Raw genomic sequence first — 21,467 nt, 5'->3', positions numbered from 1 at the left:
TACCAACTTAGATTACCATGAAGGTTCCATCTTCTCAACTTTGCCCCTTGCGTGAGGCATTGTTAAACCATCACCAGTTGCCTGTCTAATGAGAGTGGGATTATGGCAACTTTGTCTTTTTAAAAAATTTATATTAATGTACCAATGAAATAGCAAACTCAGCAGATTAGTTCAAAAGGACCTACATCCCATGAGATTGGAAGCAAAGAGCTTTCTAAAAAATGTGTTAATCCTTTGATTTAAAGCATTTTCTCACAATGGGTAATTAAGATATGGAACTCTTCCCTTGCTTTGTTGTTAGTGCTAAGTCAAAATGCAGAAAGTTATAGATTTTGTGACACAAGTTTATCAAGGCTTATAGAGTAAGGGCAGAAAAATTGAGTTTCAGGTTCATCTAACTGGATGGTGAAACAGGTTTGAGGAGCTTAATTGCCTCTGCCTGTTTCTAGAGTCCGGTGGCACTTCACTCGTATACTTTCGAAATGCTAGCTATTTCTGTCCTTTTACTTTTCTTCAATAATCCTTGACAGGCATTTTATAAACAAATACCATGTCTAAAGTACCCTGTTGAGATATCATTTACTATGGGAGCTGATAGGAAACAGAGTATGATTAAAAAAAAAGTTGTGGAATCCACAGGAATCTGTCTCATCCAATTCTGGCCACTTAAACATTTCCAATTTCAATCCTCCACCATAATCTTCCTATCTTCAGGTGTTAAGCTCTTAATCAATGGAATTACCTCCTTAAATATCTTTGTCTTTCTTTCCTCCTTTAGGATGACTTCAAAACCTACCAGAGTCAGAGATGTACAGCATGGAAACAGACCCTTCAGTCCAACTCGTCCATGCTGACCAGATATCCCAACCCAATCTAGTCCCACCTGCCAGCACCTGGCCCATATCCCTCCAAACCCTTCCTATTCATATACCCATCCAAATGCCTCTTAAATGTTGCAATTGTACCAGCCTCCACCACTTCCTCTGGCAGCTCATTCCATACACATACCACCCTCTGTGTGAAAACGTTGTCCCTTAGGTCTCTTTTATATCTTTCCCCTCTCACCCTAAACCTATGCCCTCTAGTTCTGGACTCCCTGACCCCAACACTTTGATCAAGTTTTTGATCATCCATCCTAATGTCTTCTCATGAGTTTGGTGTTATTTTTTGTTTGAAAATGTTGTAGAGGAATTAGGATTTTGAGATTAGTATTGGTGAGAACTTGATAAAAAACATTGTTTGGCTGAACTGAAGAATGAAGTACATCTCTAGGTATCCCATTATTGGAAGGATTGATTCAATATCCCTTGACAGGCTTACCTAACATGAACCTATCAATCTCAGGTTGTGAAAATTCCAACTGCATGAGCATTTGGGAAAACATTGGTGATGGTGGTATGCGGGGGCGATAGAGAAAATGTTGGCCCCTTGTTCTGGACTCTGATACCAGAGTAATGTTTCTGTCACTGAGCTACTGAACGTATACATGGTGGATTAGATGTGTCTGTATTATTGCTGATATTTGGCATAGTCTCCTTTACAGGTTGTATCAGCTGGTGAAATTTTGGTCACTTGATACTTGCAGTCAGTCCCTGAAACTGAGAAGACTGAAGTAGTTAATTTGTAACTTTTTCATGGTGGGCATGAGGGGCAGATTATTCTTGAATTCAGTTTTTTTCTGTTTTAATTTTTCATATATGGCCCATGGGACACCAAGTATGCAAGCAAATATTGATGATGAAAAAGTCAGATGTCCTTTCAGTTGGAGATAATCAAGTTCTCACCCATGCTAATCTCAATCTGAATATTTGGAATTAATAAAAAGGCAATACACACTTTGAGAAAGCGTTTTCTAAAAAAAAATCCTCAGAACTGACTTTTAATAAGAAGCTTGAAGTATATCTGTTTAAAAAGATATGGAAGCCATGAAACTTCACAAATCAGCTACCATTTTATGCAATCATTTATAAATAACTGCTGAATTCAAATTGATTTCTTAACCTACTTAAAGATTTTGTTTGAACAATTATGTCATCAATCAGCAATTTGAATTGTAAAGCATCTCAACAAAAAGGAGAAACAATTACACGGACTAACTTGCACAGATATCAATAAAAGGATAATCTCTGCCACTTGACAGAGGAGCAAAGCTCTGAAAGCTTGAGGTTTCAAATAAACCTGGTCTCATGTGATTTTTGACTTTGTCCACCCTAGTCCAATACTGGCACCTCCACATCATGTCTGCCAGATTAGAGTTGTTCCCTTGCATTAAGACTTATTACCATGTGTTCACCCTTTAATAGCAGAAAAAAAACATTAATTATTTAGTACCTTATATAACTTCTGAACTTCCCAATAAAATAACTGTGACTGTAGGAATGGAGAAAAAGGGACAGACAGTTTGTGCAGAACAAGTTCCCACAGCAGTAAAAAGATAAATGATCCAGATGTTTTTTTTTAAATGACTTAAGTCTTAGCATAAACATTAGTCAGGACTAATAAGTATGAGAATGACGGTGTTCTCCTTGGCATAGGTCTGTGGAATCTGATACATTCACCTGAGATAGTAGATTGGACCTCAGTTTAATGTTGTATCCACATGGAAGCAGCCTCTATAATGCCCTACAATCTCTCTCTATACTTCAATGAAACTTCAACACAGAAGATAGGTTCAGTTTCTGGAGAGGACAGGAATTCACAGCATAAAATTCCACTACTGTAAACTTTTTTCAATACAGATAATAGAATAAATTAGGAACATAATATTATGTCACATTGACTTGAATCACAAAATATGACATTCAAATCAAATCTCAGCACTTGAAAACAGGGTTGAAATTTTTGAGAGGTGCGGTTGCAATAAAAGTTAACTCAATACACACCAATAAAGAGAAATTTTGAAAAGTTATAAGTCAATAGTTATATATTGTTCTGTTTTCATGCTTGATGATTTTGCACCAACCGTGGAAATTTCTAGCTGTATCCTATTTCAGTAGGAATTGGATCGACTTCTTCTATTCCAGGTATTTTCCCCAGTGTGTGAAGTCCCAGCACAATCCGATTTGCAATATATAGTCATTATGAATGCTTAGCACTTTCATGAGGTTTGTGTTTCATTGGTAGCAATGTTGCAATCATTATTTTTACCTTTTATTTTGGCTAGTTACAAGTATTATATAACCAAAAAGAAGGAAACTGCAATTGTTCAAAGCTGTGTAAGCACTCATAACTCTCAGTATTGGCAGAGGATTCCCCTGCTATTAATGCTTTACAAGACACCTATAGAAAATAAACACGCAGCTTAAATAGAAAAGATATACAGATTGAAGTATAGTCATAACAAATGAGAAATGGATAAACTAATCCCTGTCACTGTCCCTGAGTAAGTTCAAGCTGACAGACTTTTTGAAGCCCAAGCGGGATGGTAGGCCCCTTTTGCAAATTATTTTGGTTAATTTACCTTTTTTTGTGACCTGGCAGAATTGCAAAATTAAAAGAGATAAATGATTACTGTTTACATTATTTTGAATTCCGTCTTTCAAATCTGTACCTGGATTGTTCACCGATATCGAAACAACTTGCTCTTGAACTTTTTTCTCTGTTGGCATACACAGGGATTTGTACAGTGCATTCAGTAACATTGCAACTTCTATTCTGTACATGGAATTGTAACTGCTTTAAGATTACAAGAATAAAAAGGACATTGTAAATGCAAGCAGCCAAGCTGTGCATTACAGTAACGTGAAATGACATGCCACCATGTGTCTGGTGTCTGGAAATCTGCAATCCAATATGTTCTTTCTCAGGTGCTAGTCTTCATTGCCACTGACTGTAATGTCTTTATTCTGTACATAATCTGTGTACGTGTCCAGCAGCTGCTCAGATCAGCATGAATACCATCAGAAGAACTTGACCCCTTTGCTGTCATTAAGAGTGATGATCTCTGCTTTTCGCTCAGCTTGTAAAGACTGCAATGCACGTAGCAGAAGCCACTCCTCCAAACCATGGAACTCTAAAAAGGACAGAATATAAAGTTGGTGATGAAAGCATGACTAGTTTCGTTCTTGACAACATAATTTTATGAAAATTTACTAGATGAATGAAGGACAAGCTAGCAAGCTCTTTATAATGACGGAAGGGTAAGGAAGACCTGTCCTTTAGAAAAAACGCAAACTATAATTTATAATCTGACCTTTCATCAGTATGATACTTTTGATAAAGGTCAAGCATTAAAAGGTATTTATCTTTTTTATTCACTAACTGCAGTGTTTGCTCATGTGAGATTCTAGCATTAGAATGTTTTCATTCTTATTGGATTACTCTACTCTCCAGACTGAAGGATGCTTTTGCTTGAATAATCATATTTTATTTTGCAATATGATGTTATTAAACATAAAGTTAATGGAATAGAAAGCACAGGATGACCACTCCTAATGTAGGATTGATGTGTTGCCACCAAAGGGATAGAAGAGAAACACAAAATTATTCCATTAGTTGATGAAATAACAAGACAGCACACAGGATGAATAATTGCTACAAGACTGTGGGAAAGGTTAGAAAATAGTACTTCACCGACAGAGTTGTTTGAATACACAATGTTTTACCACACTGAGGAAAAGATTTCAACGCCATTTAAATGGGCAGGGAAATGGGAAAATAAACAACTTCAGTTAAAGATTGCCACAGATATATCGGCCAAGTAATTTCCTCTTAGGCTGTAAACTTATTTGATTTAAATAAGGTCATAAATTGATAGAGCAATCTTTATCTATGTTTTCAAACTTTATGAAAATAGCATAACTTAAGGGACTTTGGTCTATTGCTTCTGGATTGTCCGAACAGCATATCTGGAAAGGTTATTTTTAAACAATTGTGTGGCTACAGGCTTGTCTTCATCAGAAGTAGGCAAACCAGTTTTATGAACAATACACAGAATCATGTATCAATGAAAAGAGTTTGTAGAAAAGTGATGGCATTTAAAGTGTAGAAGGATGCTTGGTTGCATTCTAAATGCGAGATGTCAGAATATACAAAGGGACAGAAATACAAGAACAAATAATTGGAAGGGAGGAGACTTGGTCTTTTGTTCCCTGTGCTCAATTAATGATCAGCAATTATCAATGTTCCTTACCTTCGCCTTCAGTATCGTCTCCATTACAGAGTTCATAAAATGTAAATACAGAATTTGTCATGGCATTCTTTGAAACCTGCAAGATCATTAATACCAACATAAGCAACTTTAAAGAAAACAAATGGCTCTCAGTACCGAAGGAGCACCGTTATGGTCAAGGTAATTACAAGTAAATTTTAAGATAATTGAATCCTTGTCACTGTTGAGATCGGTATAAAATTGGATTGTAATGAAAAACTGGTGCCAGCTCCATTTAAAACCAATTCATATACACATGCCATTTTGGTCATCTATAACATTCTGCCCTGCTTCACTGATATTTATAGAGTCAGAATTGTGCAGCACAGAAACAGACCTTTCAGTCCAAATTGTCCATGCCAACCCAATATCCCAACCTAATCTAGTCCCATTTGCCAACACTTTGCCCATATCACTCTAAACCCTACTTATTCATATACCCATCCAGATGCCTTTTAAATGTTGTAATCGTACTAGCATCCACTGGCAGCCCATCCCATACACACACACCATCCGTGTGAAAAAAGTTGCCCTTTAGGTCCCTTTTAAATATTCTTCCCCTCTCGTTCTGCACTCCCCCAACCCAGGGAAAAGACTTTCTCCCTCATGATTTTATAAACTTCTACAAGGTCACCTCTCAGCCTCCGACACTCCAGAGAAAACAGCCCCAGCCTGTTCAACCTCTCCCTATAGCTCAAATCTTCCAACCCTGACAACATCCTTGTAAATCTTTTCTGAGCTCTTTCAAGCTTCACAACATCCTTCCTCAAAGAAGGAGACCAAAATTGCACAGAATATTACATAAATGACCTAACCATAGTCCTGTACAGTTGTAACATTACCTCCCAACTCCTATACTCGATGCTCTGACCAATAAAGTAAAGCACACCTAACACCTGCTTCACTATCCAACTACCTGCAACTCCACTTTCAAGGAACTATAATGACTTAAGAGACAATTCTGGAGGATGTTGAACATCCTCATTCTAAAAAGCGTTGGAAGTCTGCTTTGCACAATTTGCCTAGATGAGTTCGGCTCTAACCACATTCAGAAATATCAACACCATCTAGAGGTAAACAACTCATTTAATTTACACTTCACCCACCTTAAATATTCACTTTCTCCACCACCAAGGCATGGTGGCAACAATGTGAACCAACTACTGTCCAAGAGTCCTTTAAGAACACCGCTCAAAGCCCTGAACTCTACCACATTGAAGGTCAAAGGCAGGAGACACATGAAAATACTACCACCTGCAAATTCGACTTCAAGCCACACAGAACCTTGACTTGCAATTATTAATCTCCATTCTGTCACTGTTGCTAACCTCCCTTCCTAACCGCAATGGGGGTGTACCTACACAAAATGGACTGCAGCTGTTCAAGAAGACAGTTCATCTCTATTCCTAATTCCCCTTGAGAAGGTAATCAACAAGTGCTAGCCTTGCCAGCAATGTGTACACTCCAGGAAAGAATAAAATATAATGCTACATTTGCTGAGAACAATAGCTATGCCTCAACAGAATTAATTGCATGAAAAGTGAGTTTAGGTATTGCGATACAATAAAGTGCTGCATAAATGCAAGTCTTGACTTTTCTGGGTCATTACTAAATTAAATTTCACATACTAATTTCCAGCTTTGGTTCATTGCTGTATTAACTGGATATATGTATTAGGTAAACTTTGAAACTCAATAGTTTTCAACAAGGATAAAACAACATTTGGAGCAGAATTTATTTTCTTGAAGCATTAAAATCCTAAATTACAAAAGCAAAATATTGCGTATGCTGAAAGTCTGAAATTGAACATGCAAGCAAGGAATAACAAGCCACTTGACTCCTACAAGTTGCTCCACCGTTCAATAAGATCATGGCTGATCTGATTTTACCCTCAACTCTACATTCCTGCATACACCCCAATAATCTTTCATTCCCTTGAGAGTCAAGAATCTTTCTTAAGGTGCAGTCTGATGAAGGATTGTTGACCTGAAACGGTTACTGTTTTATTGCACAAATGCTGCTTGTCCTGCTGCATTTTCCAGCATTCATTTCCTAAATTAGTTTTACCACAATATAATTTGATGCGGTCTTCTGACTTTAGAATAGGTTAGGAAAAATAATTTCTATCTTTACTCATTGAGGTTCAATAGCATAGGGTAAATAGGAGAATTTTGCATTTTTTTTTACAGCTTTTTTGAATACAATCAACATCAAGAATCAGACAACAAATAGAATAAATATCACCATACTCGGACCTAACTGCACCAGCATGGTATGTGCATTTCAAGTTAAATTGGGAATCAAAAGAAAACAAAAATAATTACAAAGTTGGTGAAAAAGTAATTTCATACATATCAAAAAATAAGCAGTTTGTATGTGTTCAAAACAATTGTTAGTGGTTACCAAATGGGTCTTTCACTTTTGGGAACCATGGTTGATTGGTGTGATGAAAGGCTGCTTTAATTGTTGGATGCAACAACTGAAGTGAAATTAATTTGAATAATCTCTCAGGCCTAGTTAATCCAAGCCCATAAAGAGAACTGATTATAGCCCTCTGGACAATTTTGGATTAGATTGAGAGTATCACTGAGAGAAGCTACAAGGATGGATGTAAATTGGATACAAAATCATACTGCTGGAAAAACCCAGTAGGTCTGGCAGCATCTGTGGAGAGAAAGCAGAGTTTACATTTCGGGTCCAGTGATCCTTCTTCAGAAATGTTCGAAGGAAGGGTCATTGGACCCAAAATGTTAACTCTGCTTTCTCTCCACAGATGCTGCCAGACCTGTTGAGTTTTTCCGGCAATTTATGATTTTGTTTCTAATTTGCAGCAATTGCAGATCTTTGCTTTTTTTTGTGAAATGGAAGGCTAGTGCAGTTAATACTGAAAACTAAAGAATTTCACAATGCTATCCTGTTCAGATATATTGCTATTCATAAAGGTTTTTGTTAAGGAAAGCTCTACCTGTCATCAACTACCCTACAAGATTGACAAAATAAATGCAACAAAAAAGAAAAATTTGAGGCAAATTGGGCAAATTTAAAAACTCTCTCTTCTGTATGTATTTATCAGGGTGTTTGCTGTTTTATGTGGAATGCGTTCAGAACACAGATGAAGAAAGAATGCAGCAAAACAAGTTCTTACCCACTGATACACAAGTTTCCCCCACTCTTCGGGTCTCCTCCACATTATGAGACAGCGAGTTTTATTTTTATCAATCCACTCTAAGTTTCCTAAAAGCAAAGCAAATTACAGATTAAATTCCTCAAACACAAATGTTGGGCTGCGTATCAGTGCTCTTGTCTGTTACCCCAGCAGTCATTCACCATGTGAGTTTACAAGATTAGATAGTGCTGGAAAATCACAGCAGGTCAGGCAGCATCCGAGGAGCAGGAAAATTGATGTTTTGTGCAAAAGCCCTTATCAGGAATTCCTCAAGTGTCTGATCTTGACTCTGACCTTCAGCATCTGCAGTACTCACTTTCGCCTTTACGAGTTTACAAGTCTAGTGTCATACTATTTGACACCATAATGAAAGTACATAATTTGTCAATGCTGGCCTCACTTGTTCTCACCGACTATGTTTCCTGCAAATAGGGTTAAGGAGAATCCAAAAGGGATTTTATAAATACATTAAGGACAAAAGGGTAACTACGGGCTGAATAGGACCCTTCAAAGATCAGCAAGGCAGCCTATGTGTGGAACCACAGGAGACGGGGGAGATACAAAATGAGTACTTTGCATCAGTGTTTACTGTAGAGAAGGATATGGAAGATACATAACATGGGGAAATAGATGGTGACATTTTGAAAAATGTCTACATTACAGAGGTGGTGCTGCTGGATGTCTTAAAACACAAAGGTGTATAAGTCCCCAGAATCTGATTGGATGTACCCTAGAACTCTGTGGGAAGTATAGGGAAGTGATTGCTGAACTCCTTGCTGAGATATTTGGATCATCCATAGTTACAGGTATGGTGCTAGAGGACTGGAGGTTGGTTAACATGGTGCCACTATTTATGGAAGGTGGTAAGGAAAAGCCAGGGAACTACAGATCAGTGACTCTGACATCGGTGGTGGGCAAGTAGTTGAAGGGAATCCTTAGGAATAGGATTGACATGTATTTGGATAGGCAAGGACTGCTTAGGGATAGTCAACATGACATTGTGCATGGGAAATCCTGTCTCACTAACCTGATTTGAGTTTTTTGAAGAAGTAACAAAGAGTATTGATGAGTGCAGAGCGGTGGACATGGTGTATTTGGACTTCAGTAAGGCATTCGACAAGGTTCCCCATGATAGACTGGTTAGCAAGGTTAGATTGCATGAAATGCAGGGAGAACTAGCCATTTCGATACAGAACTGGCTGGAAGGTTGAAGACAGAGGGTGGTAGTGGAGGGATGCTTTTCAGACTGGAGGCCTGTGACCAATGGTGTGCCACAAGGATCAGTGCTGGTTCCACTGCTTTTCATCATTTATATAAACAATTTGGATGCAAACATAGGAAGTCTGCAGATTACACCAAAATTGGAAGTGTAGTGAACAGCAAAGGTCACTTCAGAGAACAACAGGATCTTGATCAGATAGGCCAATGGGCTGAGGAGTGGCAGATGGAGTTTAATTTAGATAAATGTGAAGTATTGCATTTGGGAAAGGCAAATCAGGGCAGAACTTATACACAATGTGGAGTGTTGCTGAACAAAGAGATCTTGGAATGCAGGTTCATAGTTCCTTGAAAGTGGAGTCTCAGGTAGAAAGGATAGGGAAGATGGCGTTTACTGGCCAGAGCATTGAATATAGGAGTTGGGAGGTAATGTTGTGACTATATAGGACATTGGTTAAGCTATGTTTAGAATACATTATGCAATTCTGGTCTCCCTCCTATCAGAAGGATGTTGTGAAACTTGAAAGGGTTCAGAAAAGATTTACAAGGATATTGCCAAGATTTGAAAGTTTGAACTATCGGGAAAGGCTGAACAGGCTGGGGCTGTTTTTCCTGAAGAATTAGATACTGAGGGGTGACCTTGGAGGGATTTATAAAATCATGAGGGGCATGGACAGGATAAATAGACAAGATATTTTCCCTGGGTTGGGGGAGTCAAGAACTAGAGGGCATACATTTAAATCTTTCCCTTCTCGCCCTAAAAGGGACCTAAGGGGCAACGTTTTCACGTAAAGGGTGGTGCATGTATGTAATGAACTGCCAGAGGAACTGGTGGAGGCTGGTACAATTCTAAGGTTTAAATGGCATCTGGATGGGTATATGAATAGGAAGGGTTTAGAGGAATATGCGTCAAATACTGGCAAATGAAACTAGATTAATTTAGGATATCTGGTCGGCATGGACAAGTTGGACCAAAGGGTCTGCTTCTGTGCTGTACATCTCTATGACTCTATGATCCCACACAAGAAGTGACTTTAAGAATCCACACCTTGGATGATTTTGCCTTCCTGCCCAAATGTTTCTGAAATTAGTTAATTCAATTAAGAAGTACCTCAGTAAGCATGATCCCATACTGCTGTATATGTTGTGTGCATGTGAGCCACCTGACAGCCCATTGAGTAGTTTAGATAGTAATAAGAAAATGTACCTGTATAGAAACAATATGTATGAAGTGATGAAGCAATTTTTATTTAGAGCTCTTTACAAGGAAAAATCTAGCATGAGCTTAGAAGAAATTTTACAAGTAAATGCTTGTAAACTCAGTTTATCCTGTGCACCTACCTTTTTTCCGGAGTTCTTCGAATACAACTTGGATAGCTTCTATGGGAAGCTTTCCTTTAACAACAAAGTTAAGGGAAATATCTTGCTTCTTTGATAATACTGACTAGCACTGACCTGCCTTTTAGAGGCAAAACAATATTCCTCCACCAAGTGACTCTGTTTCCTAACACACAATATAGATGTAAAAATTGTCCACTACATTGCATTTAACTTGTGTTTTGAAGGGATGGTGTTGCTGAATTGGAGTGCTGAGAGATCCAGTCAGTACCTGCTTTGGAAAGTCCATTCACCAGGGTCAGTGTGTGCAGCACAGATAGGATATCTACGATAGCACAAACCACTGATTTGTGTCATACCAAAGCAGATATTATCAATAATTAGATACTGTCACTGTAAGTCTTACTGAGGTTAATAGTCCAATTTTCAGTATTGCTCATAACTCAGGACACATTTAACTGAGGGAACATTTGAGCCTTGGAGAGTGTATGAACTTAAGCAATTATATTGGCAAATGACATGTGAGTGACTGTGCACAAGAAGTGTACAAAGGAAGGTTGGAAAAATGGTCAGAATGGATTAATGAACAAGCTGTAGGATGAGGACTTAAGCATTTAAGCTTGGGTGCATAACTGTGAAACAACAAAAAAAATCTAGGCCTAACGTTTAACAAAGTTCAATCTTTCTCCATCACAGAGGCTGATGCAGTAAAGGATACGTTGGATCTTCTTATTGTGGAAGAGTGGGCTTTCTTGGACTTCCAAAACATCGACAGTATAAAGCTTGTGATAACGTAAGTAGGAGAGCACCAATGAACACCATGCTGCCAGCTGCTTACGCTGGGTATTAACATTTGGCTGTAGCCTAAAGTTGGACAAGGAAAAAAACTGTAGAGGTAACAATATTTCCTGCTCTCTAAATAATTTAACATGATTCACTTTAAAAATAAGAATATAGTTTGTTCTGATAAAAAGTAACACACCTAAAAGTAATTTACTATATGAGATATTTCAATACAATGAAACACATTTTTTAAAAGATTTCAGACATTTCTTTATTTCAGTGGATTAGTTGATCAACATTACTATGAATATCATATTAGAATTTGTGCATAGGACTCAGGATAATCCTTATCTATAACTATAAAATAAAGGTTCATAGAAACAATAGATAGAAATAATCACTCGATTAATAACTTAATGAACTTATGCAAAACCGATTATACTCTCAAACCAATAGCTCATTGGATTTTGTGAATGCATCCTCTGACCACTGTCACCTAAAAGTTCTTAAAGTATGCTATTTAAGACCAATTATGAAAGGTAAGCATGCATGTTCTGAGTAAAGTGCCAGGTTAATATGCAATATTAATATGCAATATCATTGTGAAACTACTTCCCTCATTCTGCGCATGTGAAATATGTATTCATTGACCTCCAGTCATTTTAACACATGACCAACATGCCCTTCAGCAACTTTGCTTCTTTATCTTATGAGATATTGATTACATCGAGACCTATTGTTCATTCACACTTCCTGCACACCTTTCCAACTGATTTCTTAATCAACACTTAATATTCTATTCCCAACTCATCCTACATTTAGTTTCTTAATCTGCTGTCCTTGTTTGACCAATGTGTGCTTTAATCCCACATGAAATGTATCACTACTCCACCTTAGATGAAACGTTTGTAACTACAATCTAGTATACTGACCCTTATCAAATCAGGGGGAAATGACTGACATTTGCTCACAGCGTTAACATTTGGAAAGACTGACCGCTATACGTGATGACAACATTCTGGAACTAATGCAACTCCTACTGAAGGTGGCTGTTTTTGACTGTAGTTTGGATACAGGAATCTGAAGTGGGAGTGGAAAAAAACCCTTTACAATTGTCTTTTTGTTGCCTGGAAGTAAGTATTTTCATCAATCAGCAAACCACAATATATATTAATTTCATCACTCCAACCTGCCTGTGACAGGTTGTGTACGCAAAATTCACAGAAGGTAAGATCAAACTGGAGATTAAAATAAAATATTTGGTGTTTAATAGCTTCTTGGTCGTACACACACACCAGAATTCAGTCAGGCTTTTATATTTCTGTTTACAGAGAGGTTTCACTTGTTTTAATACATCCATGGAAGATTCTTTCCTTGCCAGCGCTGGGGTAAAACATTGAATACTGGACCTTTCTTAAAATAAAACTTGCCTTTTGCAATTGAGCTATATTTAGCAGTCCAGCCTAACCAACAATCACTATTAGTGACTTAATGATGGGTAAAGTGAACATCCATTGACGTATGTGGTTAACTTTTGGACTTCTGTTTTTATTTAGCAATTTTTTTGTTTAAACTTTAAAATTACATTTCCCAATAAAGCAAGACAAGCAGTAAGAGATTTAATTATTTACATTCCCTCCCCCCTTTCAGCATTTGACTGGTCCAGGGAACTGCGCAACCCCCGTAAAGATCCTTCCAGAGGCTCCAAAGGTAGAACCCAATTTCAAAATCACAAATTGCAAAGCATGATTCACAATGCGTGTGGACTTTTCTGTTAAGTCTACAGCTAAACGTGTTTCATTGAGAAGACAAAAAAACATAAATACAGGTAACAGAACACAGACTTCTACTTTGATAAAAAATATTAAATTTTCTCCCTTTCACTCCAAAAGGGGTTGGCTCATTGCTGGAGTACAGTTTCATGAACATTAGCCACTCTCCAGTTTCTTGGTCATTTGATATGTGAAACCTGATAACTGCAGTTTATTCACCTGAAGGTTTACCTAATTTGGTGTTCATTGGACCTTCACATGCAAGAGTTGCTATGTGGCAATCAGGAATGGGAACTCTAGTGGATCTCCACCTGTTCTAACATCACAGCTAAGGCCAACTGTAGCATCCAGAATGTTGCCTGGACATCCTTCTGGTCTATGGGACTCAATTGTTCATTATCTTAATTAAGCTATTAGAAAAACTAGCCAATAAGTATCCAATAGGAGAAAGTGAGGACTGCAGATGCTGGAGATCAGAGCTGAAAAATGTGTTGCTGGAAAAGTGCAGCAGGTCAGGCAGCATCCAAGGAGCAGGAGAATCGATGTTTCGGGCATAAGCCCTTCTTCAGGAATGAGGAGGGTGTGCCAAGCAGGCTAAGATAAAAGGTAGGGAGGAGGGACTTGGGGGAGGGGCGTTGGGAATGCGATAGGTGGAAGGAGGTTAAGGTGAGGGTGATAGGCCGGAGAGGGGGTGGGGGCAGAGAGGTCGGGGAGAAGATTGCAGGTCAAGAAGGCAGTGCTGAGTCCGAGGGTTGGGACTGAGATAAGGTGGGGGAAGGGGAAATGAGAAAGCTGGAGAAATCTGTATTCATCCCTTGTGGTTGGAGGGTTCCTAGGCGGAAGATGAGGCGCTCTTCCTCCAGGTGTCATGTTGCCATGGTCTGGCGATAGAGGAGGCCAAGGACCTGCATGTCCTTGGCGGAGTGGGAGGGGGAGTTAAAGTGTTCAGCCACAGGGCGGTTGGGTTGGTTGGTGTGGGTGTCCCAGAGGTGTTCTCTGAAACGTTCCGCAAGTAGGCGGCCTGTCTCCCAAATGTAGAGGAGGCCACATCGGGTGCAGCGGATGCAGTAAATGATGTGTGTGGAGGTGCAGATGAATTTGTAAGTATCCAATGCCAGGAAACAGACAACTGCCCCATCTAGTCTATTAGAAATTTCATAGGATAGATATCGTTATATAGATATCATCCAGCCCACTACTTTAACTGGAGAGAAGTGCAGTATATCAGGGTAATATCACATCCTTACGTTCAACCTCTCCATGTCACTCCCTAAAAGATCTATGACCTTTCAAGAACTGTGTATTCTTCCAAATGTGGATTCCCTATGCCACTAGCTCTATTTCACCATTTCTTTCTCTTATTGAATACTTACTTCATCATGTTAGAATCAGTATTTCCCTTTTTGACTTGGTCTCAAATTTTGTCTGATTATTTCTTTGCAAATTTTCTTGGAATGTCTTTGAATGCTGAAGTCTCTAATCATTGATGTCAGGCAACTACAGGCAGATGCACCAATCAGCTTCAGTGGTTATAGCCATCGAAATAACATGAGGCCAAACACCAGCATTAACAGCATGTGCAATGAATTATTTGCTAAATGTAGCCTCAAAAGAAGTATATCAGAGGGCCCTTATTGAGGTGTCTAATACTTAGGGGTAGATATATAAGCTCAAAACTGTACTATCAGAAAGGAAAGGCAGTGGAACGTCACTGAACTAGTATCCAGTGGATAAAGCTAGTACTCTACGAACATGAATTTGAATCCCACCAAAGCGGGTAGTGAAATTTGAATGTAATTAATATATTGAAATTAAAAACTAATTTTAATGGTGACCATGTCCTTTACCTTTCTCCAGACCTCTGAACCTTTCATGACACGGGCTGCTTTCAGTAAAGCTAACCCATTTTCAACTAATTATGGTCCCCGTTAATAGCTTCTCTGTTTTCGTTGTTTACCATTATCCACCTCTTTGTCTGCTTAACTGTCTTTCTCTCCCTCTAGACTCCATTTCCTTCTTTACATACACATTCATATATAAACACACACACATCCTCCCTGTGTCCCTGCCAACAGAATGTATATCACCTTTTCTGAACTATTATCTATTTCTGAAGAAAGATCATTGGACCTGAAATGCTAGCTCTGCTTTCTCTCCACGGATGCTGCCAGACCTACTGAGTTTCTCCAAGAATTTCTCTTTTTATTCTCATGGCAATGTAGTTGACTCTGAAATAGAAGAAAGTGAGGACTGCAGATGCTGGAGATCAGAGTCGAGAGTGCGGTGCTGGAAAAGCACTGCAGGTCAGGCAGCATTCGAGGAGCAGGAGAATCAACGTTTCAGGCATGAGCCCTTCATCAGGAATCACTCACTCTGAAATAGCCTAGCAAACAAATCACTTGGGTGATATCAATGGAAAAAAAAGACATCAACCTGGGTACCAGAAACAGCAGCAGCACGTCCAGCCTGTTGTTCCTGCAAAGCCCTCCCTAACAAAATCTGGGACTTATACCAAAATTAGAAAAGCTGTCCCACAGACTAGTTAAGTAATAGACAGACACTGTGATAGTCACTGAATTATACATGGCAGATAATATCCAAGACACCTGACCTGTCCCACTAGCCAGCCAAACTGCTCAGAAGTAGAAACTGAGTTGCATACAGTTGAGAGAGAGTTGTCAACATTAACTTGACCTTTTAAAGTCACACGACATCATGGAAACCTTATGCTGATTACCACTGACTACAATCCCCTCTTTGGCTAATCAATCAGCACTTCTCCATGCTGAACATCCATTGGATGGCAAAGGTAGCAAGGGCACAGAATGTACTCTAGCTGGGGCCAAGTGTAACACCACTACTAACCGAGATGGTCCAGTCTGAAGAGTTGTGAGATTGGGTTTAGAAGAATGAGTGAATACCTACTGGAGCTTGTCTTCACCAGTCTTCCTTTTGCAGCTACATCTGTCAATGACCAATGCACAGCCCTTGTGGAGACTCCGGGCTGTCTTTGCATTGAAGTCACCCTCTACCTGTTGTGTGGCAGAGCTAACATACTAAATGAGCTGGGTGTCAAACAGACCTAGCAACTCAAGATTGCAGATGTTCTGCAGAGTAGTATCCCAACCATCTTCAGCTGCTACATCAATGACACTTCCTCCATCATAAAGTCAGGACTCTCAATGTTTGCTGATGGCTGCATAATATTCAACACCATTTGTTATTCCTCAGATATGGAAGCAACTCTTTTCCATATGCAGCAAGACCCGGACAATAAGCAGCTCAGGCTGATAAGTGCCAAGTACCATTCACTCCATACAAATACCAGGCAATGAGCATTTCATACAAGACAGAATCTAACTATCTCCCCCGACATTCAACGACACAAGGGTCGAGAGTGTGATGCTGGAAAAGCACAGCAGGTCAGGCAGCATCCGAAGAGCAGGAGAATTTACGTTTCGGGCATAAACCTTTCATCAGGAACACTCTCGACTTTGACCTCCAGCACCTGCAGTCCTCACTTCTCTATTCAATGATATATCCATCATTATTTACAACTTGGGGTTATGAGAATGTCAGAGGCAAGGAGTTCTGTGGCAAATAAGTTGTCTTTGTACCCCCAGTGTCTACCCTCCTTCTATAATCATGAAGGGGGAAGGACACTCTGCATTTGCCTGGGTAACTACAGCTCCAACAGCATTCAAACAGGTCAACATCACAAGGACAAGAGAGTCTGATTAATTGACAACTCATCTATCACCTTCAACATGCATCCCCACACTACGTCAGGTGCACAACAGCGGCAGTGTGCATCATCTATGGATGTACTGCATCAACTCACCAAAGTTCCTTTGGCAGCACCTTCCAAACCAACGACTTCTGCCACCAGGTAGGTAAGGATACTTGATACACCACTTGCAAGCTTTCCTCCAAGCCACCCATGTTCCTGACTTAGAACTATACTGTTGTACCTTCACTGTTGCTGCAACAAAATGCTGGAACCCATGTAATATCCATGTAATATGGGTGTATCTATATCTCAAGAATGACTGCAGTTCAAGAAGGTAGCTCATAATTATACTATCCTGTACAATTGGGAATTGGCAATAAATGGCCCAGTCAGTGGTGATCACATTTCATGAATGAAGTAAGAATCAGATATGCTGGGGAGGGCAAGAAGGATCATACATTTCAGGACTGTGAAAGATAAGTTTAGGATAGGAATACTGCTTTATACCCAGAGTGATCAAAAGCTGCAATGATTGGCCAAGAAGTGTGGTGAACAAAAATAGACTATGACTATTCTGTTAAAGCGTTTTGCATTACTGTTATATTAAAGGTATGACAGACTTTCAAGCTTGTGAAACTCTGAAAAATATGAGTTGATTAATGAGCCTCTCCAACCTCCTGTTAAATCAGCTGGAATGAGTAAAGCAATACTGAGTGATTGGTGGAATTTGGATGGGTATATGAATAGGAAGGGTTTGAAGGGATATGGGCCAGGTGCTGGCAGGTGGGACTAGATTGGGTTGGGATATCCAATGGACGGGTTGGACTGAAGGGCCTGTTTCCATGCTGTACATCTCTATGAACAAAATCCTGTGACAAATCTGATGTGTTTTGCAACCTACAACACAAGTCACATTCTACTTCAGGTTTTTACACTTAAACCACTCCCTTAAATCTTTTGTTGCTGATACCGTATACAAATACATCAAGCCTGCTCAACCGACCCATGTTGAAAACTGTGCAATGGTTGGTGATTCTCCTGACTGTACTGTAATTAAAAATAAAGTGCAAACAATGGAACTAGAAAATGGAGTGCAAAACATTTTTTTTGTAATTTGTAGGTTTGAACTTCAGGGACCTTAGAAAGCAAGGAGCATACAGGAAGCAGTCCCAGAGTTGAAACCAAAGTCCACACAGCACAAACAGAGAAAATTGATTCTAAGAAGAAAATTCAAGATGAAGTCACAGTACAAGTACAGTTGATAGGGACTATTTTACAGAACATGCCAGTTAACCTACTTCTAACTTAAGCTAGATTAAATCAATATTTTAGGAACTAACAAATAACTAAAACTTATTAAATGCATAAATTTTAATCATTGTAAATAAATAAAACAAAGTTGTACATGTTGGTGGTGCAGGTGGTGTACTCCAATGCAGCATGAGTGTGTTTGCGGACAGCATCATAATCCTGAACAACTGTATTTGCAATAACTGATTTCAGCTTGAAAAATGTCAGCAAGGGATGTTTACCTGGAGTCTGAGGTATAGACATTACATGACATCAACTGAGGAACATAGGAACAGGTGATGGCCATTAGTCCTTAGAACAATATTTCACCATTCAGTGAGACTATGCCTGATCTGTGGCATAACTCCATACAGACGTTTTGTCCCCTGTCTAGGTGACATCCTCAGTGCTCGGGAGCCTCCTGTGAAGCGCTTCTGTGATGTTTCCTCCGGCATTTATAGTGGTTTGTCTCTGCCGCTTCTGGTTGTCAGTTCCCGCTGTCCGTTGCAGTGGCCGGTATATTGGGTTCAGGTCGACGTGTTTGTTGATAGAATCTGTGGATGAGTGCCATGCCTCTAGGAATTCCCTGGCTGTTCTCTGGCTTGTCCTATAATAGTAGTGTTGTCCCAGTCGAACTCATGTTGCTTGTCATCTGCGTGTGTGGCTACTAAAGATAGCTGGTCGTGTCGTTTCGTGGCTAGTTGGTGTTCATGGATACGGATCGTTAGTTGTCTTCCTGTTTGTCCTATGTAGTGTTTTGTGCAGTCCTTGCATGAGATTTTGTACACTACGTTGGTTTTGCTCATGCTGGTTATCGGGTCCTTGGTCCTGGTGAGTTGTTGTCTGCGAGTGGCTGTTGGTTTGTGTGCTGTTATGAGTCCTAGTGGTCGTAGTAGTCTGGCTGTCTGGACCCAATATACCAGCCACTGCAGTGGACAGCTGGAACTGACAACCGGAAGCGGCAGAGACAAACCACTATAAATGCCGGAGGAAACATCACAGAAGTGCTTCACGGGAGGCTCCCGAGCACTGAGAATGTCACCGAGACAGGGGATGAAACGTCTGCAACACAAATTCCCAGCTCGGCGAACAGAACCACAACGACGAGCACCCGAGCTACAAATCTTCTCACAAATTTTGAATAACTCCATACACTTGCATTTGGACTACCTGCTTAACACTTTTGCTTAACAAAAATTTATCTATCACAGATTTAAAATTAACACTACCAATTGAGAAAGAGAGTTCCAAACATCTACTAAACTTTGTGTGTAGAAATGTTTCCTAACATCTCTCCTGAACATCCAGGCCCTAATTCTCAGACTATGTCCCAAGTTCTAGAATTTCCAACCAATGGAAATAGTTCATCTTTATCTATCCTGTCTTTTCCTGTTAATATTTGGAAGATCACCTCTTAGTGTTCTAAATTCTACAGAAAATTGCTGGAAGCATTAACCAGACATGTAGGAAGCAGCCACAGTCCTTAGATTAAGAAATGGTACAGGTATGGTTGGTGGTCAGGTACAGGAGGATTTCAGTTCCAATTAGACATAAATGGAGGCCAGCAGCTGTATGGAAGGAGCCTTGAATTTTGCCCTGATTCAAAAGATTAAGTTTCCTGAAGAAGGGCCTGTGCCCGAAACGTCGAATCTCCTGTTCCCTGGATGCTGCCTGACCTGCTGTGCTGTTCCAGCAATAAAGTTTCAACTCAAAAGATTAAGAATCTTATTGTATGGTTGATAAGCAAATTGCAGAAGGCTGTTCAAGAAAAGTGAAAATGTCATAATACAAAAATATGGTTCAAGGAATTGGGGAAATACAGTACAGCAGGGCAAGAACTCATTTGACGGATACAAAATACAGGCTAGAAATAAATGGCTCATTTTCAGGCTGGCTTTCTGTAACACGAATAAGTGCTTCAGCCTCAACTATTTATGATCTACATCAAAGAATTAGAGGAGGGAACTGAGTGCATCATATCCAAGTTTATGATACAAAATTAGGCGGCATAAAGGTACAAAGAGCAAGTAAAGAGGGTGCAAAGATTTTTGCCAGGATAACTGAGCAAACAAGAGTCTGGCAGATGGAATTGTAATGTAGAAAAACGTGAAATCACCCTCCTTGAACGGAAAACAGAATAGCAGATTTTGTTTTAAATGATAAGAGTTGAAAACAGTAACTTTCAAAACGTACCTGGGTATCAATGTACACGAATGTCAGAGAATTAACATGGAAATAGTTAGGAAAGCATATATTAGTCCAGACTTTATTACAAAGGGTCTACTCTTCAAGTGTGAAAAGGTCTTGATAAAACTGTGTAGGATTTGTTTGGGGGATGGAGGTGGAATCATTTCTTTCTCCCTATTTCCTCATTTGGGATTCTCCGGGCCGCGCGGGGAAGTGATTTTTCTCTCGGCCTCAAACTGCAGGAGCTTCTCCACATGAATCGGTTAATGTTTAACTCCGCGTCTCCTCGAAGATTAAACAATTAAAGTGCGACTTACGTGTAGAAAGGAGGAAAGTTATACTGCCAGGGCCACTCAAAGCTCATGGCGGAGGCCGGGACAGGAAGGTCCTGCTTCTTTACACCTTCCCTCCTACATCACGCACCAGCACAAAGAGTCCCACTTCAAACAATCCCCCCTCCCCCTCAGTCCTTTCAATTCCAACTTCTATCTCTTGCTTTCATCATAATATTTCCTTTTCTTTTTTTGAAGAAACATTAATCGATAGGAGGGAGATTTGTGACCAAAGAAAGTTTCAAACTTAAAAGACGTACATTGTCCTGTTATGCATTTGCAGTAATTTTTAAAAAACTTTCCCAAGATCTGTTTTCTTATTATTTAAGAAAAAAATACTGGATATTTTCTTTAGGTGTGAACAACCATATGGATAACTTGGTCTGGGAGCAGTATGCAAAAGCAAGAAGCATGTGTGAACTAGGAACCAATTAGTCTATCAGGAAGTAGAGGAGAAATTTGTTCACCCAGAGAATGGTTAAAATGAGTGTTGTCGTGTGTC

General features: G+C 39.5%; 1 protein-coding gene across 2 annotated transcripts; it reads right to left on the bottom strand.

The window, feature by feature from the left end:
• Positions 1-3,137: 3,137 nt before the first annotated feature.
• On the bottom strand, positions 3,138-21,098 carry vps25 (vacuolar protein sorting 25 homolog). Of its 2 annotated transcripts, none has more exons than XM_043674987.2 (6): positions 20,951-21,098; positions 11,590-11,735; positions 10,875-10,928; positions 8,295-8,383; positions 5,132-5,207; positions 3,138-4,012 (listed from the first exon to the last, which is right to left on the bottom strand). In XM_043674987.2, the coding sequence occupies exons 1-6, from the start codon at positions 20,995-20,997 to the stop codon at positions 3,900-3,902; spliced, it is 525 nt and encodes a 174-aa protein (XP_043530922.1). In that variant the 5' UTR covers positions 20,998-21,098; the 3' UTR covers positions 3,138-3,899. The 2 variants fall into 2 exon arrangements, with proteins under 2 accessions (XP_043530922.1, XP_087833957.1); XM_087977831.1 differs by lacking the exon at positions 20,951-21,098 and adding an exon at positions 12,651-12,686 and having other exon boundaries at positions 11,590-11,758.
• Between the last annotated feature and the right edge of the window lie 369 nt (positions 21,099-21,467).

Source organism: Chiloscyllium plagiosum, unplaced genomic scaffold, assembly GCF_037043375.1.
Source record: "Chiloscyllium plagiosum isolate Xiang-an unplaced genomic scaffold, Cpla_swu_hap1 HiC_scaffold_32, whole genome shotgun sequence".
Classification (NCBI taxonomy): domain Eukaryota; kingdom Metazoa; phylum Chordata; class Chondrichthyes; order Orectolobiformes; family Hemiscylliidae; genus Chiloscyllium; species Chiloscyllium plagiosum.
The sequence above is the reverse complement of the archived record's forward strand: the minus strand, read 5'-3'. Positions and strand labels throughout refer to the sequence as shown.